The sequence below is a fragment of the Filicampus tigris genome, chromosome 2 (genome assembly GCF_054856515.1).
Source record: "Filicampus tigris isolate MCC_2025a chromosome 2, RoL_Ftig_1.0, whole genome shotgun sequence".
NCBI lineage: Eukaryota > Metazoa > Chordata > Actinopteri > Syngnathiformes > Syngnathidae > Filicampus > Filicampus tigris.
The window spans coordinates 15,606,904-15,633,335 of record NC_141218.1 but is presented as its reverse complement, the minus strand read 5'-3'; the positions used below and the strand labels follow the sequence as shown (position 1 = coordinate 15,633,335).

At 40.6% G+C, this 26,432-nt stretch overlaps 1 protein-coding gene across 2 annotated transcripts; it reads left to right on the top strand.

Moving 5' to 3' along the window:
• Positions 1 to 2,592: 2,592 nt before the first annotated feature.
• Positions 2,593 to 25,775, top strand: sh3rf2 (SH3 domain containing ring finger 2). 2 transcript variants are annotated; one of them, XM_086056969.1, is made up of 13 exons: positions 2,593 to 2,823; positions 3,023 to 3,149; positions 4,418 to 4,803; positions 11,683 to 11,970; positions 14,148 to 14,242; positions 14,952 to 15,039; positions 15,137 to 15,526; positions 22,327 to 22,445; positions 23,443 to 23,613; positions 23,825 to 24,099; positions 24,186 to 24,493; positions 24,847 to 25,151; positions 25,243 to 25,775. In XM_086056969.1, exons 3-13 carry the CDS (start codon positions 4,459 to 4,461, stop codon positions 25,421 to 25,423), a joined length of 2,565 nt encoding a protein of 854 aa, XP_085913095.1. In that variant the 5' UTR covers positions 2,593 to 2,823; positions 3,023 to 3,149; positions 4,418 to 4,458; the 3' UTR covers positions 25,424 to 25,775. The 2 variants fall into 2 exon arrangements, with proteins under 2 accessions (XP_085913095.1, XP_085913086.1); XM_086056960.1 differs by lacking the exon at positions 14,952 to 15,039 and having other exon boundaries at positions 2,595 to 2,823; positions 14,148 to 14,243.
• Positions 25,776 to 26,432: the final 657 nt, after the last annotated feature.

Sequence of the window (26,432 nt, the reverse complement as noted above, 5' to 3'; positions counted from 1 at the left end):
TAGACCAGGGGCGGAGCCACGGGGGGGTCTGGGTGTGCACAGGCCCACCCAGATTGACAGACTGCCCACCCAGTGAGATTCCTGAAAAACATGGATACTTTGAAATTTTTAATAAATTATTAAATAATTTTTGAATTTGTGTTTTGTCGTGTTTTTTTGTATTGAACATTAAGAATGCCATAATTGTGGTTGCCTAAGGAAGTTCTGAACTTCATATTATTCAGTTTGTCATTTGATTTGAATATACGATATGTCGGGATAGGAGGATTGTGCTCAGTGAGAGAAATATTCAGGCCCACCCTGATTTTACCAGGCCCACTCATTAGCCATGTTCTGGCAGAGAACATATTATTGCAAATATTTCTTTACTTGACTTCCCCATTTAAGGGTTAGGTTCAGCAAGGTGGAATTTTTATTTCTGAAACGTTATAGCTATAAATTAAAACGCATGGTAAAACGGCGCAAGCTTTATAGGTCAAACAAACAAGGAAAATATCTCAAAACCTGATGTGCTAGAAAGAAACTAAAGGCATTTTGAAATCAGAATCCAAAATACCTTTATGGACACATAACGCCATCTCTGATAAAAATTTGCTGGTGAGCAGTGTAATAACTTGCGATTGCTCCAGATAGTTTGCTCGCTGATGTGGTTGCTTTAGAGCGACTCTTTGTTGCGACCCGATGGGATATATTCCAGCCACTGGAGGCTTTACGTGGAAATATTTTCATGGCTCAAACACGTATTTATGTGTAAGCATAAAATAGATGCTAGACAAAGTCCATTTCCCCACTACTCTACAGTCCACAGACTCCACACATATCCATATATTAGTTCTACATTTCAATTTAGAGGTCCCATTATATATCAGAGCCACTCACGCCATATCAGAGGCATCTCAGAAGAGTCCAGGTCGACCTTTGGGACACTTATGTGCTTCCTCCCTCCTCTTTAGTCTTGATATACGGTGACAGACACTCAATCACATACACACACAGGAATGCTACAGTCATCACTCAGTGGAATTTTGACAACAAGGAACATTATCCATGAACTCACATCCAGATCTGTTTAAGCCCGCTTTCACTCAGTGCCATTAAACTCAGAAAGCCTGGAGAGGAAGGGCCTGTGTCAACACTGATATGACCATGTAAATAAGTCATGTGTATCTCTACCCCCCCCCCCCCCCCACATGCATTTTTAGAATTCCCTGATTTCTGCTGACGTGGAGAGCCACATGAAAATTTCATGTCATTTTTTAAAAATTCAAAAGGATGTTCTGAACTTTTGTAGGCAAGATGGATAAATCATTTATTCTCTTTGGACAAGCAGGGACTTTGGGATTTGGAATTTTTCAAATCTAAACAATGATATGAATACAAGAGAAGAAGACCAACAACAATTGCTTTCGATTTGCTCACAACATCAACGATCTAATTGAGGATTTGCCAATTTTCAGGTCTGGGTTACAATAGATTTGGGTTTGTCATTGTAGCTAGTTTTTATTTCGTTTTGACGGCTATTTAAATTCAGTTAATTTTAATTCGTTTTCAGGTCGGATTAGTTGGATTTGATTTGATTCGTTTTTATTTTTTTTCGTTTTTATTGTTACGACTGTCTTCTTTGTATACAGTATATCTGTATATTATGTATTATATTGCTCCCTGTTGGCCAGGGCGCATACATGAGAAGGAGCTGCAAAAACAATGCATGAAATCATGTAGCAAAAACTGTTTAATTCTTGACATTCTATTTAATTATGTTATAACTGATCTGATTGAAGTATACTAATACTGTAGTGTGCTATTTTTCTAATGCTATATTCCCCCAAACGTTTTGTTGGTCATTTATGGGTGCTGTAATGGATTAAAACACTCATGTTCATACAGGATGCAGAGTACTGCATTAAGCCTTTTTTTTTTTTTTGGCCACCACAATGGTTCATGCCAGAAACGGCACTGGCCCCATATATTCATACGTTTCAATGATTATTTAATATTCCAAATCTTTATATTGTATGATTTAAGTATTTTATGAAACATTACTTCTGTGTAGTTACTTTTTTGCATGTTATGTTTATTTTTTTCCAGTATGAAATCTAACTGGATATTGTCCATTTGGCATTTTATGAGCTTTACATTTTTTTCAACCCATTCTTTGTGGATTTATGCTGAAATAAATGGACTAAGCGCAGTAAAAAGATCAACGTATTGTATTGTGTATTTTCTGAATTACTGTACCTGGAGGGAGGTACCTGGAGAAAAACCATGGGGAGAACAAGCAAACTGGAACCCTGAACTCAGAACTGTGAGGCAGACATGCTAATCCACTGTGCTGCTATTTTCAGTAATTATGATATTGAATTTGTGATTTTTCATTTAATGTCCATCTTCGGATTCTCAATCTTGGTGCTTTGGAAGGCACTTTGATGCCTTTGATGCATTAGTAATTATGTGGAAAAAAAAAAGATAAACATGTGTTTTCCAACTTTTGAACAAAACTGAACAGTTGACAATCAGGTTACAAAAGTGACCGTTGTGTATACCGGCAATATGACGGAAAGACTTGAGGTGACGCTGCATGGTCAGTAAACGCACCAGCAGAGGGAGACCATGACATATGACAAGTCTGTAAACCGATGCTACCTCCTTTACATTCATCGATATTCTGACAGAACGCAGTACACTACAGCAAGTTCCCGTCGGCAAATTTTAGATTAATTAAACAAAAATTAAAAAGCAACTTCGAATTAAATCATATTCACAAGACGCCTGCAGCCTCGCAGCTCGAAGAATGCGGAAATGGGATTACTTGGAGTAACATTAGTAAGTAAATCCTAAATAATTAAAGTAGTATGTCATCTCGCTCTCACTGCCTAATTACCTTGTTTAGTCAGTGACAACGTTAGCCTGTTAAGGGTTAATGACGACACTAGTGAAATTCGATACAGTCCCCGTTGAGGGTGCGCAATGTTTGGGCGCTTATTACCTGTTGCTTGTAAACGATTGTTTCCACGCTTCTCAGGTGCGTCGTGGTCGCCATTAGCCGACTACGTGTCGTGCGCAACGGGAGGACGTCATGGCGGCGGCGGCGGCGCCGGAGAAGAACTTCTTGTAGTTGGGAGTAGGTTTGGCAGCCTGCGGACGAGCATGTAAGTTGTACTGTAAATGTTATCAGTCCGTGTTGTTCAAACAAAAATCGACAGCTCGTGCAGTCACTTTCATTGTGCCAGGTGAGATGACAGTGGGTGCTGTAGTGTAGCCCATGCGAGTTTGGAACAGCATGTAACAGACAGAAAATTGTTCGCGTTCAAGTACAATGTCATATTTAAAACACAATTATCTTATTAACTAGTTTCTACGGGTGGCAGCAACAACACGTTTACATCTTTAAGAAGGTGGAAACTTCGGTTGGTTTGTCTGTCATATATGTGACTTCATTATTCAAGAGACTACATAATGAACAATGTTTAATATTTTGTTTTACAGAACATTTCAATTGAGAGTAACAATGTGGCCTTAGTTCCCCAAAAAGTTATTTTTTTAATGGACACTTCAAATTGAATACAGCTCACCAAGAATTTAGAAATCAGATGATAATCAAATTGAGTTTTTCTGGGGGAGCGTTATCGCCTATGGAGAATCTCTTTAAAAACAATTTCAAATTAGAGTAAAAAGGGATAATGACATTATTTCTCAACTAAGGGTGTTCTGATTAGTATTTTATGATAAGGATTTCCGACACCGATCATCTAAGCGTGACAAAAGCTGATACTAATTGTGATGCCGATAACATGGATTAGCTACACATTTTTCAATTTTAGAGCTGCTCACTAACAATTATTTTAATAATTAATTAATGTGTCCATTATTGTTTTGATTAATTGTTGAATCAGATTTAAAGCCCTCCCTTACCCCCTTAGGCACTGTGATGTCATTTCAGTGAACAGCAAGTGGCAAAATGGCCGCCCCCTGAAATGGATAAAAACAGGTGGCTTTTTGCAACTTAATTCAAATTTCACGAATGCAATATTAATCAGAATACCGTGTTTACACTAATAGGACTGCATAGAACATATTGTCGGAAAGAACACATTTTCTTAACTTTTGCTTTAAAAAACACACACACACATTCCATCTACATTTTCATCCCTTTACTATACAAAAACAAGACCTTATTTCAAATTCACAGTGCAGAAAATCCAATACAGGCAATTTTATATCCCGATATAGTATTTTTCCTTAAAATCACATGAAATTAATGGCAATTTTCTAGACTCTTTTCTCCATTTATTTATAAAATACTTATTCTATATAGACCACACAATAAAATGTGGAGAAAAAAAAGTAATGTAAATAAAGCAAAACAAATATCCAGTGGGATAGTCTCTACTAATATCTCTCTCCTTTTGTCTTTTAGCATGGTGGATTAACTGATCAAAAATCTACAGTCCCCACACAATGGAAATGAAGGCGCTCTCCATAATGACCTTGCTGGAATGCCCTCTGTGTTCCGAGCAGCTGGATGCATCAGCCAAGGTGCTGCCCTGCCAGCACACTTTCTGTAAGGCCTGCTTGCAGAAGCAGGAGGTGGCACACTCGCAACTGTTCTGCCCAGAGTGCAGAGCTCCCGTCAGGGCCCGGACAGTGGAGGAGCTGCCCGCGAACATCCTATTGGTGCGGCTCCTGGAGGGTTTACAGGGGTCAGCGGGGCCTAGCCGGAACTCGCACTACGCTGTGCCCTTTACCAGGAACAGCGGGACTGTCAGAGAGGGTCATTACAGAGAGCAGCAAGGGCACAAAGAGGTCAGTGTGCATCTCTCTGTATCAATGCTGTATTAGAGAAAACTGGGACATTGTCTAAAGACATGAAATATAAAATGAGGAAATTTGGATGCACCCCAACTTCACAGTGATTCAGTAAATGTGTTGCACACCGGTGGCAGTGATAAGAGGCTACGTTCACACTGAAGGCTGTGATGCCCAATTCGGATGTTTTGTTAAGTCCGATCTTTTTGTGTACTGGTTCGCTTTACAAATAACAAATGCGACTTCTAATGCGAACGTAACGCGTCCGTGATGTGCACGCAAAGCACGTCGTTGATTGACATGCACAAAAAAACAAAAATACGTCATGTGGCGCAGTGTTTACAGTAGAAAATATGGTCCCGCATGTAGGTGCTTATTTTACATCTCATATCGGCAGAGTAGCAAAATATTATAAATATTTTCAGGGTATGAGGGTGCCAAGACAACGCTTCTTGATCTCCTCATTTAACGGCGACATCTACTAAATATGGTGGCTGAATTACTACTATCACTACAAATGTCCACTTTATGCTTCGTGTTTCAAGTCGGATTAAATTCAATACAAGTGTAAAGACAGCAACTATTTTATAATTACTCAAAACTACTTTGCAGATTCACAGACGATTGTCAGTAGTCTCGCGAGCACTCTCACCCGCCCGCGCAGAGCAAAGACTGGGCTTTTGATAACGTACAGGTCGGCTGTGTGCGGACTGATATCCACTACAATAAGAGGCCCAGGTCGGATATGAAAAAAATCAGAATTGTACTGTTCACACTGCATGAAAAAAAACATATGTGTCCTACATGGGCAAAAAAAAATCTGAATTGAGCTGCAGTGTGAACATAGCCAAAGTCTCTTAAGTGTTGTTTATTGTTTTGTAAAGTGCTTTGTTAGAGCTCTAGCTGTTATGAAATGCGCTATATAGATAAAATTGTATTGTATTGTAATGGAGAATGTGTGCAGCCAGGCGGCCGTGCGTTGTTCTTGAGTTGAGCGAGTGAGTGGCGTAACTTCGTTCAAATAAATGACCAGTCGACTCAGTACAACTCTTACAATAAAATATCAGGCATGATAACCCGATTAAACACCGTGGCGTGGTGTACAAGTAAAAAAGTTCCCTGTCTTTGACATGCTAGCACCAGTTAGCCATTTCCGACCCCCGGCATTGCACTCAAGTTAAAATCAAGCAAGTAAAATATGAATGGACTATGGCAATAATGAGTCCGCTAAAAAGATCAAGTAGTCCTAGGACGGTTGGTCAATGATAATGTATGCACAGCAAGAGAGTATTAGTTCACTTCCATTGTATGAACATAGAATGAAGGCTAATGTGTATCAACAATACTGCTTTGGGGTAGCACCTAATGCAAATAAGCATTTGGTGGAGGAGAAACTGCACATTACGCTACATAACGATGTGCACAAAAACAGTTAACTATTTTTTTTTAAATAGGTTTAAAACAAAATCATTAATTATCAATATTCACTGATATGAAATACTTAGATTGTGACAGTTTTTCAGACGTATCGCCCAGCCCTTAGTAATACTAAGCACATTATGTTTAAAACTGAGTTTATTTAATCTTTATATTGACCACTTTATTTCACTCTTTAAAGGTTAAGTATTATGTTAAAATAAAATAACCTAGGCGACACGGTGGTCGACTGGTTAGCACGTCCGCCTCACAGTTCAGAGGTCGCGGGTTCGATCCCGGCCCCGGCCTCCCTGTGTGGAGTTTGGATGTTCTCCCCGTGCCTGCATGGGTTTTCTCCGGGTAAATTCTAATCGCTCAACACACCCAATAGTATCTTTCAGTATAATGCTCATTTGCTAAATGCCCATTAAAGGGGACTATGCTGTATGATGCCAAATTGTTAATGAATGCTGCCTCACGGTGCATATTCTTACACAATGTCTAAATCTGAGCTTTCTCACTACTAAGTGGATTTATTCATGCGAAAGCCTGAGGAGATGAGTACGCTAACCGAAAACGTCACAGCCTAAAAGCGATCTGAACTATCAAATTATTTCCTCAGGCGAATTGCAATTCAAGGGCTTCTCAGGTCTCAGGATTTGAGGTTTCTTTCAACCAGTTTCTACAATGAGAACTTTTCCTCGACCTCTGAAACAGGCTGACTTCGGAAGAAGCTATTTTGTCAAATTGAGCTACAACAATTAAAGAGACACTTGGATGAGCTTAACATTGGCACTTATATAAAAGGTTTGCAGGTAAAAATGACATCAGTACTAAAATGCTCCACCCAAAAGTAGTGATTTAAGGGCTTTTTTTTGTGATTAGATTTACGACAAACTGCCCCGCCCCTTTTTGGGGCTGGGCTTATTATTTTTTCAGTCTCATCGGTCTACGTCACAGGAGGGAGGCAAGCGTGGTAATATTGCTCGCTTTGTCAGTTCTGTTGTCTAAAACGGCGACCTATCGCCACCAAAATGCAAATGCACATTACTACTCTTAGCTCCTTACTGTCTGCGCAGCGTGTGGTGATGATCATGAGCCTGCGTCTTCATGTCGCGGGGTTGCCTCCCAAGCACTCGCTTGCGTTGTCCGACACCGCTTGCAGCTGCGAGTGAAGCGGCGTCAGAGTGAGGTAAGACCTCATCGAACACCCGGGGTGTCTTGAACGTGCGCATCCGACTCCACAGTCGAGTGTGGCTGCATTGGAACGCGCCATTTCGGCTGTTACGTTCCATTGGACGGCGCGTTGTCGGTTGAAAAACTGGGGCCATTCCTCATCCAAATAAATGTGCACGTCCACTCGTTCCCACTTCAGTCTGGTGTTAAATGCCTCGCCCGTCCTAACTGTGATCAGCAAAGAAGCAGTGTTTTGTTTTGTTTTGTTTTTTTAGCAAAAAAGCAGTGTGCGCTCGTCCCAGCATAAATCTATGTAGCTCTGCTCTCTTCCAAATTTCCTCATTCTCATATAAATCAGCCACACAAAGGTTAATCCTTTTGATATGTTGAAGTGGTCATTAGTAGGGATGTCCACATAAATTATGGTGCCAATTGATCACGGTTTTTGGACGCTATAAGCAATGAAAGTGCAGTGATTTCCAATGGAGAGTTTGTAATTGGTTCCTCCAGTGACTCAGAACGAACAGGGATAGAACGGTAGGGGGCGCGGCCATTCTCCTCATTAACAAGGGGCGTTATTCACGGAGTCACTTATTTCCTAATTTCTCCAAAATGAATGGATAAAATAGACAAAATGACAACACTTCATTTTCCTGATCAAAAAATATATGAAATGAACTTGTTAGTGAAAACATGTCCATCCCGGCCCAACCATCCCTTTAAGCAGTTTGACTATCAGCTTCAAAATTATGATGATGACGATGATGGTAGATCGGCTTATAAAAAACAGAAGAGCATTGCTAAATTGACCTTCATTACCTTATTTAGTGGTCATCACATGGCTGGGAAATTCGTTTGTCAAAATACCCCAAGAATCACAAATCATTTTTACAGCATTATAAAAATTCCTCACTTTAGAGGCGGATTTGGCCTATGCACACCAGACCTCATCCAGCTTCACATACTGCTGGGTCAATGGCGAGTCCACCTTTATTTATAATTGACAACCAGTGACTAAATCTCACTTGCGTGTTCCTACCAATATCTCCTAAGCCTAACTAACCCTTTATTGGCCGAGAGTTTCTTTCAGTAGCCAGCTGCTTGACTGTACTTGCAAAGGCTGAACTCAGAGTGTGGAAAACAAGCGAGCGCTCAAGACAATGAAAACATTTTTTGTGAGTGAAGTGAGCCTACAAGTACATTCATATCTTTCTGGCAGTTGAAAACTCACTCTTTAATGTCAAAACAATAAAACAATCAGTTTTATTTTTAATGAGGGAAAGCAAATGTGAGTCGTAATGCGGATGCTTCTCACATTTCTCATATCCCTTTAACATTCTTAACTGTCACAAGTTTAAAAAGAACTTAGACATGTTTCATTGAAAAATGAAACCATAGCACGTAACTTTTATAATAAATGATGCAGGGAGTCTTGCAACTTTGATTGTGTCCTCCTCACCTGACATCTGGTTCATATTCTTTTTCATCTTAACACACAACACTCCTTTCAAGGCAAATGCAGAAAAAAAGCCAAAGGCTTGGCGGCAAATAGTTACTCATTTGATATTTGCTGAACTGAGGTCTTGTGAGGTATGCCAAAGTCTTGTGTGATGTCTTGCTTGTCGGCTATTGGAATGCCAAAGCTTTAATTTTTCAGAAAATGTTGGTTAAATTCCAAATCGTACAACCTTAGTTGTCGTGCATTTTGTAGCGAATGCATTGAAACCTGTTTTCAATCCACCTGCACAAAACTGAACTCCATCACCGGGTCAAAAAATAACTCTGTTAAGTCATCATTCTCTATATTTGTCTCCATTGAGAAGCTCAGAAACACAGAGAGAGGCCCTCCCAGTTGTATATCATTTAAATTAGACTTTATACCGATCTGATCGACTGAATTGAAATCGCTTGATATTTTGCATTTCACTTTGAGAATGTGCTTAGTACGTCCCAGGTAAAATGCAGGTAAAAAGTGGACATACAATGTAGGACAAAATAATCATTGCGGTCGGTGGGCACCGGGACTTGTACAACACAGCCAGTTTCCAATACAAACCAAATAGGAACAGGCGTAGGCTACTTAGCGTAGCTGGTAAGTAAGTGTGTGGACTGTTTACAGCTGTTGAACTAAGATAGTAAAAGCCCTGGCCATGCATTTTGTTCCCATTCATCAGAGAAGGACATGTAAACATTACATGTTATGTTTAAGGTTTATCAGTGTTTTTTTTTTTTAATTTAGGGATTTAAATGATTATTTTTTTCCAATGCATTTTCTCTATGGGGGTCGGCTGTAGAGTAAATATACAAATTGTTGAAATAGATGTCTTGCTCCATGTTCTGATGTTCAAACTCGCTGACGGCTGATCGACCCCAAAAATGTTGATCGCGTAAAGCCTAATTTAAACCATTCAGTGTTCACAAGTTCTTTTGTAAATCCTTAACTTCGGTTCAGTGAAAGTTCAAAAAGCTCGGCCCAGTTCAGGATGGGGGAGTTTGTGATCATTGTGCTATTTAGACGCCCAAGACAAGCTGCAGTTCAGAGCAGCGTTATATAACCTATTCTACTTATCCTCTCAATCGGACCAAGCTTCGCAAAATGTAATTTTAGTGTGGTTGATCTTAAAATAACACCAACCTGGCCGTGAGAAGCCCACTGTGCCTGATAAGAAGGAAGCAGATCTCTTTGTATCTTTATTCAGCTGAGTTCCTATTAAGTTGTCTTCAAATGCTGCATTAAAGTGGGAAAAAAGGCCCATCTGGAGAATAAGGTGTCTGCAGTATTATTTTGTAAAAGTCGTCTGTTGATGATTTAATTCGCTGGCACACAATTCTTTCTTTGCTAGATAATGTTTTTAATATTTACTCCTCTCATTAACCCTAATAAGATAACCAGAAAATTATCTCATGAAGTGGAAGATGTATGATGATAGCTGCTGCAGGCTTTGGCCCTGCCCAGTCCGTCACATCTCCAGTATTTGTTCTAGTACTGTACTATTTGTTTGGGCGACTAACACTTCTCAAGTGATCTTCAAACCATTAGTTCTGTGCCTAAGTAAGAAGACTCACTGACTATTCAGCAATAATTTACCTAACACTGTTTAATGTAGAAAATGTTGCTTCACGGAACTTATTGTATTAACTTTAGATGTTCCACCGAATTATCATTTTCAATTGGGGGATATAAGATTCTTTGAAAATCTCTTTTCTTGTTTTATAACTTAGCGCTGTAAATTGAGAAGTGCTTCCTACATTCAAAGTATGTGCACATTTACAATTTAGAATTCTCTCCAATTCTACATTTCACAACTGTGCTACATGAGCCAAAAAGCCCCACCCGTATTAATCATGCTTATTCATGACATGTTTAATTTTCTGCATATGACGTGAATGTTTCGAGGAGTACACCTTTAACCGTATGACCATGGGTTTGTTTCCATGAATGGTAATACAGTAGTCACAATGTCATACGAGAAAGGCATTTCCTAAATTGCATTGCCTGTGAATATTCCCATTGTTCCAAGTCATTTCATTCTCAGGGCATTGAGTCAGTCGCAACTGGACTGTTCGGGTTGTCTTAGACGACTTAACTACAGTGTATGATGTGTTTTTTTTAACTTCTACTTATTTGCATCATCAAAAAAGTGTGACACTACAAAACACATGATTGAGAATCATATTATATGATGGATTTGTCCTCTATCAACAAATGTTAATCTCAGTTTGAACCCTTTTTATAAATGTAGTAGATATAGTGTGTTGCATAGTGGGCATTTTTCACCTACTAGATGTGGACTTACTGTCAAAATGTACTGTAGCACACAAAAGCACTATGTAACCCATGTTAACGCAAATAAGTTTGTGGGTAGGGCCGTGCAATTCATCGAAATTCATTTTCAATTACGATTATTACACCCCACGATTACAAAATTGGCATAATCGTAAAAAACGATGATGAATATTCATTTATATCCAACGCGCGATGTTTGTTTACACAAGGAAATCATAGTTGAATTTATACATTTGATTAAATTGTATTTTTAATTTTATAATAGCAAATTTTATAATAACAAATTTTATGAATTTTGTTTGGTCCATAAGGAGCTTACCGGTACATTTATTTGTCTTTGTTTTAACACTTTAACATTTAACATTTTCTTGTTTTGTACCCAAAAAAAATCAATGATCATTTGACTAATCGTGATTTCAATTATTACCAAAATAATAACTATTTTTTTTCATAATCGAGCAGCAATATTTGTGGGTGATGTTTTTTTTTTTCCCCAGGTGTCTTCAAGAATGTCAAGGTACAGCCAACAAGGAGATTCAGAAGGAGAGTTGCTCCTCAACCATGTTAATGGCACCACGCCAAAACACAGAGTGACACCGAGTGAGGACTGGCACCACAGACACATTAGCGACAACAGCGTCAGCGCCGGCACGCTGCACGCCACCAGCCAGACGCCCCAAACACTCCCTCACCAGCAGTCGCTGGCTCTCTGCCGAACACTGTGTGACTTTAGTCCCAAAGAGATGAATGTGGAGAGCAGCGATTCTTGTCTTAGTTTCCGGAAGGTATGTGTCTCACAATCCTACCTGAACATTTACAGAGGATCCCATGTCCCGGATAATTCAGAGTTATAATATCAGTAATATACACGCTGGGCTTGAGTTTCCAAGATCTCATGTAGTGGGCACTAAATTGTGTGTTGCGTTGTATTCAAAGTGGTGGAACAGCTATGTTTACTAAAGGGTTTTGTGCTTTGTCTAGTTCTGATGGTTTTCACCCAAAGAACATTTGGGTGACCCAAATGAGAACAAACGCTGTAGAAAATGAATGGAAGTTTGTGCGGGCGACTTTTTAACACTTGTATGGTGTTCGCGGGTCTGTGGGACCCGTTCAATTTTTATTTAAAAAAAATGACCCAAGGCATATCAGAAACCTTCTCCTCATGGTGATAACACACTGTTGTGGTAATTTTTATTTTTTTATTTTTTTTATTACATTTTATTTTCAAAAAAGCAGTAGCACATTAATTCATAAATGTGATCCAACAAAGGTAAAGGGAAAATATTAACAATGTTTTCTGTTCATATGACTTGCAATTGGGATGTAGTAAACATCTGTTGAGTATTTTAACTGAAAATTATTCGTGTTGGTTTGAAAACCCCAAACTCTTGGGTCCACAAGACCCATGCACTCGCTGAGTAACAAAAATACAAACACGATACAAGGGTTAAGTAACATTTTTACATTCTTAACCACCATACAAATTACCACTGTAATAAAATAGAAATAAAATAATATTCTTTAAACCCAGTGCTATTGTACAAATGTCATCAAGGGAGTTGAACCCGGGGCCCTTTGTTCTACATCGTAAAAAAAAAAAATGAAAAAAAAAAAATAGTTGGATGAACTCAAAATTTCTAGGCAACATACTTTGATAAAATTTTAGGTTGGGCAATTCAATAAAATATTTCAAGTTTTACTAATGTGAAGTTTGGCTTTTCCACATTTTCAACGAAGAAATACGAGTTTACGCAACTAATTGTCTCTTGTCTCTTAAAGGTATAAGTAAAAACAGCTCAGCAAATTGTTTTCTAGCAAACAGCATTCTTGCTTTGTTGTGCTAACTAACGTTGATCCCATAATTAATAATAATAACAATAATAATAATAGCGTCGGTTCTAATCTTTGTTGTGCTAACTAACGTTCCCATAAATAATAATAATAATAATAATAATGGCGTGGGTTCTAATCCGGCCATGACCTTCCTGTGTGGAATTTGCATGTTCTCCCTGTGCCTGCGTGGGTTTTCTCCGGGTACTCCGGTTTCCTCCCACACTCCAAAAACATGCATAGGTTATCTTAATCGGATACTCTAAATTGCCTCTAGAAGTGATTGTGAGTGCGAATGATTATTTGTCTCTGTGTGACCTGCGATTGCCTGGCAAACAGTTCAGGGTGTATTCCGCCTACTCTACTGCTCGAAGACAGCTGGGATAGGCTCCAGCACGCCCGCGACCCTTGTGAGGATAAGTGGAGTGGATAAGGAATGGATGGATGGATAACAATAATAAAAATAATTAATCATTTATATTTTTAAGTTGTTCCAATTTAAATTATGGTTCAGCCCAAAAAATACAAGTTGTGATTTTTGCAGTCACAGTGTCAAGGTTTTGCACTTTCAAAAGCATCGCAAATAATTTTGATGCCGTTGACTTGATGTATCACGATGTGCTTTTTCTGAAAGGTAAGTGAGCTCACGGGCTCCCCGTGAGCTTTCACCAAGTGTTTTGGTGTCTCTCTTGGCTTCGTATAACTTGCCAAGCACAGGAAGTTCCTTGTGATGCTAATTCTTAATAGCATGGTCACATTTTTCATTTGGTTCTTTTTACTGTTTTGCAGCGTTGCTACCCTCAAGGATTTTTCTGACAGTTATATAAGGGCCCCGTTGCTGTATGCTTTCCATTAAAGCACACTTGAGGCTTGCCTTTCTTTCTTTTTTTTTTTTCTTTTTTTTTTTTTTTTTTAATGGCCATGTTTTTTATAGCGGCATGCCCGGTCACAGAAAAGGCACGGGCCTTCGGAGAGACACAGAGGGAGTCGATGCCTCATGATTGTCCTGGCTTTAGTATGAGCATAAAAAAACTGACAAGCTGTCTTTTTACTTCCAACAGTGTCACCTCTTGCCTCTTTGTCACTTTTGCCTCCCTTTAAGTTTGCTCGCTGGTGTGTTTGTGCTCTGCAGGGAGACATTCTCACTGTCATCAGACGGGTGGATGAACACTGGATTGAAGCCAAGCTGGGTGACAGGGTCGGAATTTGCCCTCTTCAGTTTACCGAGGTGAGTTTTCTCCTGGTCGCACATGCCGTCTGTATATACGATGAATTCCGGGGCACTTGCAGGATCCTCTGTCTCTTCCACGCAAAATCTTCGGATTCATCCCCTAAGTGTCACTGTGTGGCTGCAAAGTGCTGAGGATAGGGAAGTCATCTTTGAAGCCCTGCTGTGTGTGCAGATGCTCATTAGTCAGGTTGGCGGCGCTTGCTTAGCTCGCTGACTGTCATTTGTTTTCCTTTGAGCTCCCTAACTGCGGGTGTAAACCTGCTCCACGCTGGGGCACGTTGCCGGTTCTTTAACGTGTTGCAGACTGCGTTCCCTCACTTCCCCTTTTTCTTTTTTTTCCCTTTATTTATTATTTGAAATCTCACATCTTTCCTCACTTACTTTCCCAAGCACTTCCCCTCCCCTTTTCGGTCCTTACTTCTCCGTATCGTTTTCCTCAAGCTCCGCCTCAGCAGCCTTCCAATCTTTTCTACCTCCGGACTCTTTCATCCTCCTCTTCTCTTTGCCCGCGCTGTGCAGCCAGGCGTGAAGACACAGTAATGCTTTCTCTGCTCGGATGGCATAACAGCACATCACTGTGGTGAGTGAAAGCATTAACCCAGCCGTGCCTGTCTGTGACGCTCTATATTTCACCTTGCCTCCCGCTCCGCTCTCAGCGCCAGTCGATCCTTCCAGGCTTACTGGCTGCTACTTATCTTCCCGCCTGCCCGTCCAACAAGTTGGAGTGGGTGAGTGGAGTGATGAGCAACCGTATTTAGACAGCGGCTTCATTGCTCAGCACTCGGCCTGTCAGGTGCGAGTGACAGGTGGACTTTGAGAGGCTTTCCTAGTTTAAAGACGGGCTGTTAGGAGCTGACATCACTTTTCTTTTCTGCATCCGTCGTTCGCAGCTAAACTCGGTGGCAACCAAACTGCTGGAGGGAAAGAGTCCGCGGAGGAGTGACTCAGCAGAATTTCAGCATCGGACCGGAAGCAGGAGCAAAGACAAGGCCCAAGAGGCATCCTACAGGACCGCAAAGCAGAGAGTCACGCAAGGTCCCGCTAAGACTCCTCTTAGCAGCGCTTCTGTCCCCTCCAACACACACAAACAGCCAAAACACATCAGCAGCAACTTTTCCCGCGCACTCGCTATAGAGGAGAACAACAGCGGCTTCAACCTCCAGCGACAGTCACACCGCTCCTCCGTGCGCCCCCCCGCCCGCGGACACGCGCATCCCTCGAGAGGTAACGCTCAGCGAGCTCGACGGCACTCTGACGGCCCGCACAGGCTCCTGTTACTGGTGAGTCACATGCCTTGATTTTGCGCGAACATCTCGTCTGTCTTCCGTCTTCTATTTTGTTGCGGTCAGGTGTGCTTGACCTGAATCAAAAACATGTGGCCGACAAAGGTGTTGTTTTCTGTGAGCTGATGGATGTTTTCATTTGAAAAGATCAAGTTGTCCTCAGGGGTTCAGGGTGGGGACCACTGCCGTAAGACCCAAGGAATGGAAACAGACAGAGGGGAGTTGCCCCGATGTGAGACTTTATATGATTACATGTCTTCCACTAAGACAAAACACATGTGAAAAGGGCTGAGAATGAAAACTGTTGGGTTAAAAGATTGAGGGCTGAAGGTGAGCGGAGTGAAACTTCAGAAATGTGTAATCAACAGTCCTGGGACCTGAGCCAGAGTTTCCTCTCAGAGGTGAATGTGACGGTATGTGCGTCGTTTTCCGCTTCCAACTAAAACACAGCCAACATCGTCACAGGAATGTTGTTATTCTATGAGGCAAAACATTAGAATGCACTTGAGAAAAATGCAAGCCGAAATGAAAAAGGTCAATGTTACATCCCATAACTTTCCCTCTCTTTGGATTTATTGTTTGACGCTGGGTTCACGTGCACTAGATAAGAATTGCGTTAAGTCGACTAAAACCAAACCTTTAAAATACATACAGTACCTTAATCTTACTTTGACCGACTGTATTAAAGTTGGATTAACACGTCAAAATCACGCAAATGGAATCCGAAATTCAACAGAGGAAATTCAACAAACCTACCTGTTAAAAAAAACTGCCCCCAAAAAAAAAAAACGTTTTCAAACTGTTTATTTTTGTAGTTTGGAATGATGTAGAACTGCTTTTCATCACACTGACAACTATTTTGGCTATTCCCATCTGCACCATTCGGCTTCATCGGAAGGGCAAAGTATTAGAAATGCCAACACCCACAAGAGAACATCTTCCTACATCAAAATCCGTTATTGCTGTCTTTGTAAAGGCATAATTTGGACTACTGCTTTCACATCAGACTGCATTTTTGTACCTCATATAGTGTACGTTGTTTCATTTCATTTCACGGGGCTAATAAAAACATTGATAGATCAAAAATAGATTCATTTGTCAGAATGATGGATGGCTGCGGTGGCTAAGATTTGGATTGTATCCCGAATGAGACAAGGGCATTGTGGAATGGGCAAAGGCGAGGTCAAATGCATGCTTGGATATGCTGTGTTCTGATCACCTCAGCATAAAACCTTAAAAGGACACATGTGAATGTTGCGTATGTGCTGACCATTTATTTCCATTATTTTTTGAGGGTGTGGTGACACACTTTAATGAGGAAACTACACAGAGTCACAGTAAGGTTATGCAGTGCCAACATGAAAGACTCGGCAAGGTTTTTCAACGTTTAACTTTCCGCCAAAGTGCCCTGCTTCCTGAGATAATGATTTCCTTTGATTCAGTCGAAGTTTCACTTCTCTGCCCTGCAATTAGACGTGTCAGCTCATAAACCCCCCCCCCACACACACACACACACCTCACGTAGATCTGAAAGTGAGGTCAAAAATATGAGCGATTATGATGATATTTGAGAAATTAGGAGCCTGGGAAGAGAGAACGAAAACAAAATGTTGAGCTGTATGAAGGCAAGTAAGTGGGAAGATGAGGAAAAATATGAGATACTGTAGATTCAGCGTGTAGGAGGCTCGGAGAGTCCCTCAGTGCGTCTGCTTATCTCTCTCATGCTGATGATGATGAGTCACTGGTGAAATTTGTTATATAACAGACCCCCATCTCTTGCTCTTTTCTAACTCTCTCCCCCCACTGCTTTAAAACTCCTTCCTCTTCACTAAGCAGGTAACGTCCACTCACACATCAGCGAGCCAGTAATAACAGACAAGCCCTGCTTTCTTTGCGGAGGTCTGTCCTGAAACATGATGCTCTAACCAAGGGCTCTCTTGAATCACGTTTCAGCCAACTGAGGATGAAACAAATTTCCCAAGTTGAAATGTACAGCTGGTATAAAAACACACCCTTCGATCAAATGCCAGGTTTTTGTGATATATTTTTAAAAAATGACACCAAGCAATCATTTCAGAACTTTTTCCACCATGAATGTGACCTATTACCTGTATCACTTAATTAGAAAAAATTCAAATAATAATAATAAGTACACGTAAGCAACTTTGGTTACACAGGTGTGCAGACCCTTGTATACTGTAACTGGGGATGTGGCTGTGTTCAGAATTAACCAAGCACATTCGGACTTATGTTCAATGAGAGTTGGCACCATTTAATGTCTTTGATTAACCCCAACTGTAGTTCAGATGTTAAGGAGGCATTCCTTGAAATTTTTGTAGTCACATCTTACAGCACAAATCATGGTCCGATCTCATTGTTCAAACGTATCAGTCAGGAGAAGGGTACAAAATAATTTGAAGGCATTAAATATACGATGAATCACAGTCAAGACATTCATAATCAAGTTACCAAGAATTGGACATCCCTCCAAAATTGATGAGAAGAAAACTGGTCAGGGAAGCTGCCAAGAGGCCAACCGCAACATTGAAGGAGCTGCAGGAACTTTGGGAAGTTTTTTCTTCAGCTGGAACTGCGGTCAACTGGGGTCTTAGTTAAGATGGAGGGAATTATGAATAGTTTAAATATCAGTCATGGGCTGTGCCCAAATTTGTCGGCTGTGTCCTCCGAAGGACCCTTAGCAGGCTGGGTCCTTGGAAGGCTCCTCCTCATGTAGCCTCTGTGGACCACCCGTGGCAAATTTGGACAGGCCTTCAGTTAATTTGAGCTCAGCCACGCATGTTTCCTCTGGGAATGGAAACGTAAATGCAGCGTATTTGTGCCGATTCCCATTTAAATGTGATTGTTTTTCAGTTCAGTTTCCAGTTATAAGAGGGTGTGCACACTTGTGCAACCACAATAACTTAGTTGCTGTTTTTTTTTTTATGTCCCCTATATACTTGTATATTTCACTTCTATTTTGTTCAATTTATGCAGTCCCTTCCAAAAGTATTGGAACGACAAGATCAATTCCTTTGTTTTTGCTGTATACTGAAGACATTTGGGTTTCAGTGCAAAAGATGAATATGAGCCAGTACAGAATTCCGGCTTTCATTTCATGGTATTTACATCTAGACGTGTTACCCAAGTTAGGACAGAGCACCTTTAAGTATGAAGCAACACACTTTTCAACTGAGCAAAAGTATTGGAACCGACATTATTACGATTAACATTCGATATTTGGCCCATTGACTTCACCAGACGGTTGCATTCTTCATTTGAAATGCTTCTCCTGTTTAATTTGGATGCATTTTTCTGGAATTTGCCCCAAAAATGGTTTTGTAGACCCCAGCATTCATTCTGCTGCGACCATCATATATTTTTGCTAAGGCAAAATTTTTTGATACAGCTCTAATGTAGTAAATATATGCACACAAGTCATACATAGACCCCTTGCACGCGTTGTAACTCCCTCCCATGTGACAGGGATTCTGGATTCAGCAAATCAAATCATTTCTTCAGTGCCTCTCTGTGAGTGGAGCGAGTGGGTGTGTGTGAGGCAGGCAAGCAGTGAGGAGAGAAGTCCAAGAAAGCAATTGAAACTGAGTAAAGTCATTCATTGCAGGAAAAAGTGTTAAAGATGGTTAGTACTTGTGGTCGTTTATGTCTGAAGTATTTGTACAACATTTTATTGTTTTGTTTCTTCAATATTTATTGTATTTGTTGGGTGTTTCCATTTTCATGCATTTTAGTACGCCTTGTTCAGAAGCACTGATAACTTAAAATGCAAACTTTTTTAAAACACAGTTTTGAAAATCACCAAGAGATGATGGGAATATCCGAGTATAGTATGTCAATTATTATAATATTATGTTTTACAATGACACCAAATACTTCGGACTGCTATGCAATGTGATGTTCTGGGCCGTTGCTGAAGACGTTTTACTGAGCTGGGCCATCTTAACTTTTCAGCGAAGAACCCTGCTCAACTACTTTTTTCAGTGTCCTTTTGTGGAATTTCTATTAATAATAATTTTGTCTCATCTATCCACCTGCATTGGATCTTGGTGAATAATATTTACTTTTAGAGCTTTGTCTTACTCCTCAATAAATTAAGTTTATCTGTTGTGGAGGGTGAAACTATGAAAATATGAAAGGATTAGGATTATAGAATTGCTTAACGCTGGTTATACTCACGCAACGCACAGTTTGTAATTATACCTAAATGAGTTACTGGTACAGATTTAAAACAGCCTCATTATTGCAAATTATTTAAAGGGCTGAATCAAAAATACAATCATTGATTCAGAAGATAAACTTAGTGTGGGAGGTTAATACTAGAGTGGTTTTTTTTCCCTTCACAACCTCAAAAACTGGCAAAGATATGGTTTCTGAAACATTCTATTTGAAACAATCATTAAACCTAAATCAAAAGAAGTTGTAATAGATCAACAATACCGATTAATACTCCACAGTGTGTGTACATACGTAGTGCCTTCATAAAGGCAAACAATTGCCTTATTAGAAACAAATCACACAGATATAGGAGCTGTATTTGATTTGAACAGTTCCGGGTGAATGTGATGTACTGTATTTAAATTATTGGAAGTTATTGCAAATCGTAGAGTATTTTCTCTGAATAATCCTAAAACAATCTCTCAAGAAATAACCTTTATCAAATGTTTTTCATTTTTGTGTTTTCTAAACTTGTAATGCCTTTAGCTAGATTGCTTTTTGAATTATTTTTTTTCGTAGCGGAGAACTTGGGGCCAAATATGAACTGTGAAAACATGTAAGCCATCCTGCTATGCAATTCTAACACAAAATAAAACCACACTTTGTTGTTATTGTTTTTAATGAGCACCAAAGGCCACAAATCCTCACGATACATAATAAACATGTTTGCTTGTTGCATCATATTTTTAAGATAAAATTAGTATGGCGCTCAGCAGGCTTTCTCCATGCTGAAATTGGCTCTCAGCCCGTGATTTAGAAGTTGCATATTTGGACAATAGTTCCTCTCCCCTTGTAAATACTCTGTAGCCATTGCTGGGTCATTGCACGCGGCAATTGCGTGACTGCTGCTTGAGTGAGACGGCTGATAAAACAGACCAAGAATAGAAGACGGACACAGAGAAGTGAAAAGACTTAAATAATTGAATACATGAAGAATGCAGTGTCGTGCTTTTCTCCTGCTGTATTACTTGCAAGGAGTTAATGCCGTGCAGAAATGATTCATTACCCTCATTTGGTGTCAGGAGTTTGTTCACATTTAACCGTCTTTCCGGTAAAGATGCCATGGCTGAGATTTACATCATCTCTGAAAGCTTGAATGTCTGCAGGACATACTCAATGCACTTCATCCCCTCTTTACATGTGCGGCGCACAGCCCTGGATTTGACAAGTGACTTGTAGGTAGGAGCAATGAGTTGATGTAAATTATAGCTTGCTTTATGTTTCGTGCTCGCGTTGAATGCAAGTGTATATGCGATGCCGCCTTAATGGCCACAGAGCCTCAGGATCCAGGCACCTCCTATAAAGGGTACCTCTTGCTTCACTGCCCACTATTAATTCTTTAAGCACTAGTTGAGCTTTAAATAGCATCAAGCTTGCACTGAGGCCATGGCAGGGAACATAATTTCAACTGGTTTTGTAAAGAGCAGATGAAACGAATCAAGGGATTTATCATATACTTCCTGGCCACAACATAATGTATACCTGCACAGTCTAATGGGGTCTATTGCAAACATTTGATCAGAAATTCAAAGATAATAAAGTTCACTTTTGATTCAGACTGTCACAGAGGTAGGTTTTGGAGGCAAAAATACACACATAATAATGGTGTGACGTAGCATTCGGTTAAACACATCGGACGTAGAAAAGGCTATTGCTAGTCTGCTAGCATAAAAAACATGGCACAGGTGCCACTCTGTGTAAATGATCGTGGATGATGATGTGAATGAATCATTTTGTGGTCTTTTCAGTCCAAGTTTCTCAATCCAATCAAACACCTTGGGGGTGATTTTGGGCTGACGCAATACGCTGCCCTTCCCATTGGTATCTTTAGAAGACTGAGTCAGACAGTGCTTTATCTGTTTCTAATACATGTCATTTGCTGAAGGCAAACATCGCGTCACCAAATGTAACATGAAATACCAAGGATGAAGCCATGACATTTGGATGATGAATTTATACCTTAGCTCAGTGAATACCTTAACTCACTGATAACACGTTGAACAGGTGTACATGTACAAACCCTTTAAATTTGATTATACCTAGTCCACAGTAAGTATACTGTGCAGCGTATCAATTATCATTAGGTACATTGGCACAATCTAAATGAGATCCAATACAAGAGCTGCATCACTGTCAGGTAGGTATTTATTTAACAATGTATTTATTATTATTGTTGTGGTATTCGGGGGTGTAACGTTACACAATACAGAGAGGAGCTTTATTTTTTTTTCCCACGTTATATTGCTTCAAACGAGAAGGCAAATAGTAGAAACGACTCTCAGTATGATGCTTCAACTTCCACCACAATAATGAAAATTAAATGAAACACATCTTTTAATTGTGTCAAGAAGCAATTTTACGTTGACTGTATTAAATTGGGCAGCTGTACGGAATGTGGCCTGTGAGTGTATGTTCTGGTATGCTATGAGTCGTGTCCTCGAGTGAACTGTTGGAATTCCGCGACACCACCCTGACTATTTTGGACTGAGTGTGCTGTGGTTTAAAAGTTCAACCATCCTCCTTAAATTCAAGTTGATGATCATTTTGCCTCCATTTCGTTACAGAGTGAGAAGATGGCCAACGAGGCTCCACCCAACATCTCGATGGCTCTGTCAAACCCGTACATTTCTTCCGCTTCTGCAGACAGCAAAATCTCCAACACGCAGCAGCTCTCAATCAGTGTGTGAGTCCTTCAATAAAAACTCTTGCAGTGGTATTCCAGAAGTCAATCAAAATGTGGACCGCGACGCTGAATGACCGCATAGGTTCAAACTGTCACCAGTATAAAAGCCTCAGCTCACCAGGCAATTGTTCACCCATCATATAATCATATAAGTATAAAGCAGGTTAACCATATTAACCAATTAAGGCCTAGAGCGCCTGACATCTCTCTAAAACCTAAGGTCGTCTTTGGAATCACTCTTGAAAACCTGAAGTTTTCCCGGAAATTCAACGCCTAGAAAATATTCAATATATCAGCCCTTACAGCAGATAGTAACATAATTCCAAAATAAATTGAAAGCTTAGACATGTGGCTTTCAAACTGGCTCGAGTTTATTAATTGTTACCGTTTCAATGGAAGATGAAAAAAATAACTTTTTTTTTTTATCAGTGCAAGAGAAGCACTATTTTTTATTTAAAAATATTCAAATGGTAACTATCATCCTCCATTCTGTTACGAAGACGTCAATATCATCATTGTCGACAAACATATATTTTAACCATATATCACATTCGATTGGTTCCACTGGTTCGAAGTCGGCTTTTCACTTTGACGGCGTCCGCCATTACTGTCGGACATTACTTACATCCGCCGAGGAGTCACGACACCATCACGTGTATATTCCGATGCATCTTATTGGCTGGGAGACTGAGAATTGGATTAAAAAAAAGAAAATGAGGTATACGCTGTCCGGGCTTTAAAGGTAGAAACACGAAACAGCGCTCCTTGCTTTAGTGGTAGAAACGCGGATATGCGCTCCCGGCCTTAATGGGTTGACAGGAAGTTGAAGTTTTGTGAGACTTGCTTTTCCCCAAAACATTAGTTGAATTTCAACGACCATGGGGGCATTCAACTTGAGGTTTTCCGCTGTCTAAACAAGTTAATAACATTTAGAACCTCGTGCCTGCTTTCCGTCATTATGGTGTTCTAATAACATGGGCTATCTCCCCCCTTTTAGGTGTGCTGTGCTGTACTCCTATAAGCCGCAACGCCCAGAGGAGCTGGAGCTGAGGAAAGGCGAGATGGTGGGAGTGTACGGCAAGTTCAAAGAAGGCTGGCTGCGTGGGTTGTCTCTCCGAACGGGCAAAGTGGGCATCCTGCCCAGCAACTACATCACTCCTGTGCTCAGGTGAAAGTCCACGATCCCTGACGGCAGTATGCGTCAGCCGAAGGCCCGCTTTGGATGCAGATGCGCCGAGTTTGTGTGGGCAGGAATATGTTAATCATTAAAAATGTAGAATGCAAAATGTATCAGACGTGTAACGTTATATAAAGGATTCTGCAGAATGCTTCATTTAAAATGTGGAGAGCTAACTTTATCCTACTGTGTCTCACTGTAGAACGTCAGCCAGACTCCTGGAGACCAAAGCGGCCAGTGCGTCGTCACAGCACAACGCAGCGGCGGCAAAGAAGCACACAGCCGCCAGGAATCCTGCTGTGGTCCTTGCTCCTGATAGGGTAAATACTGATGGAGCGCTGTACTCAGCAGGACAGGTGCCACATGTGCCAAATGGAGCGCAGCACGCAATGTCATCCACAGGCGCTGGAAAATCATCCTTCTATGGAAGCACGCCAGGTTGGGAGACAGTTAGGCGACTATTTAACCCACACAGAGGTGAATGCAGCCAGCCAGTCCATCTCCTAATTTCAAAATGACTATATAATGTCTCCTAATTTAACCTTTTTGAATACATTTTCCAGTATCCAACCCTTTGAACCATTCGTCCAATTTGCATATACCTCCCAACTCGGAGCACTTTGCTCAAGTTCAGGCATCCGGCTACTCGCCCGCCCTGCAGAGGAAGAAAAACGAAGGAATTCTGGCCAGCTCTGGAAGACCAGCCGGCTGGATGAGTGAGCCAACAGCGCTCTCTGCTGCCCAGCTGTCGAAAGACAGGGACTTTGGCGCTTTACATGAGGCAGGGGGTTATCAGCATGAGCGGCATCAGACCAGTGGCCCTCACTCAATTCTTGTCAGACCCGATTCGCATAAAAGCACTGCAGACAAGGTAAAGTAGTGCTCAACTTAAGTTATATTGTACTCACTCATCCAGGCTCATCCACTAGAGTGGTTTCTCATTTTGGCTGGTCTACTTTAGAATTTCCAGAGGGTTTTTTTTTTTGTCTGTGTCAAAGCAAAATAGTACTGTATGGTAGCTTGAGCAATATAAAAAAATGCACAGCTGTCATCTCTAAAACTACTTCTGAAAGGAACATTTTGATGGGACGACCTGCTCCCACAGATTATGTTTGTGTGAACGGCTGATTGTAACTAACACTTTCCACTTTAAAGTCTTTTTCTTCTTTGATTCAGGTTACATTGCCAACATACATTTTTTTTTAATGTCCTGTTTTTTTCTAGCCTGCCAAATCAGTGCGCTTCCTCACAGATGAAGACCCCCCACCTCCACGGCTTCGGACCTCCTCCTGGTCTTCAGGAAGCCAGGTTCCGTCCAACTTTGCTCCAGCACCTCCCCAACTCGAAGTATGGGCACCATCACTCACCTTGGGAAGAGACGGACCTGGAATCATCCTCAAAGACGGAAAAGCTCCAACACTCAGGAAAGGCATGGAAACTGTCCTCTCGGATCTAAACTCGAATCCGCAAAAAACAATGTCATCGCAGCCGTCGCTATCAGCTATGTCAGCTCAGTTCAGCCCCACCAGGTACTTTGAGAATTGGAACAAGCATTAACAAAAGAGTCATTGTTTTATGACTCGTGCACAGGAAAGTTCACTTTTGTTTTTCCCCCCTCAGACACAGAGTGAATTCAACACATCTAGCCCAGACAGACTCTGAGCTCAGTCTGCTCCAAGGAGAGCTGGTCCTGGTCCACAGACCCCGACCTGATGGCCGTGTCCTGGTTACTCAGGAGACAAGTGGCCAGACGGGCCTGTTCCACAGTAGTATTCTTCATGCTCTGGAGAGGCTCACTTGACTCTTTGTGGAATTCATATATTTTGTATCCCCTTTGTCAAGATCCCAGCGATTGAAATTGCCAAAATAGATTTCCATGAAGGAGTTTATTTTTGCCCTAGGTTCATATTAAAATGTGTAGAGATATATTTTGTGTTTCTTTAGTGTAAAGAGCATGTACTGTATGTCTCACGTGTACTGCGAATTTGCACACAAATCCAGCAAACCGCTGTCTCCCTGTTCCTGCCCTTGTTACAAACAGTACATAGGTGAGTGCCTTTGTCAAAACCCACAAAAAAAAGACAATCTGTTTAACTATGTAAAGTCAAATATCAATGCTTCTTGTGTGGCAATAAACTACCTAAGACAACTAATTTAATGTCTTAAGGGGAGTGATTAATAAGAGCCAAACTAACACAAACAACAAAAAAGGATAAATCAATTTTTTTATTGCTCCAAAAGGAAGAAAATAAACGTGAGAGTCATACAATTATCAAGATGGGACTAAACAATGTTATTTTTCCTAGTTCAAACTATATAGAGAATGTGGTCCCTACAAAATAAGGCTTGATGTTGAATATTGCACATTCATTCACAGGTAACACATTCTATATAGCCACTTCAATAAATATGACATAAGTTTACCAAATTGCTTCTACAGAACATTCCAACTGTTGTGTGGTCTCTGCATCTGTTTGTGGTTTATTGTGAAACTTTTGCACCAGACTTATCAATTTGGATCAGAGTAGATAGTTAATGTCAGCAGACATTTGCATCATAAATTAAAAAACAAGAAGTGAAGTTGAAATTTGTAGATTATGTGATTAAAGATGCACTTGACATGTGATGTTCTGACTGACTGACTGACTGACTGACTGACTGAATTTCTGTGCGTTGCCGTGGTCATAGTAGCGAAAACGCACCAAGGCTTGTTGTCATCCTTTGAGCTATTCACGTGTAAAACCAAGGAGACTGAAACTGCTTGAAAGTACTAAAGCATGTTCTTTTGATCTTTGATGCTTAAAATCCTG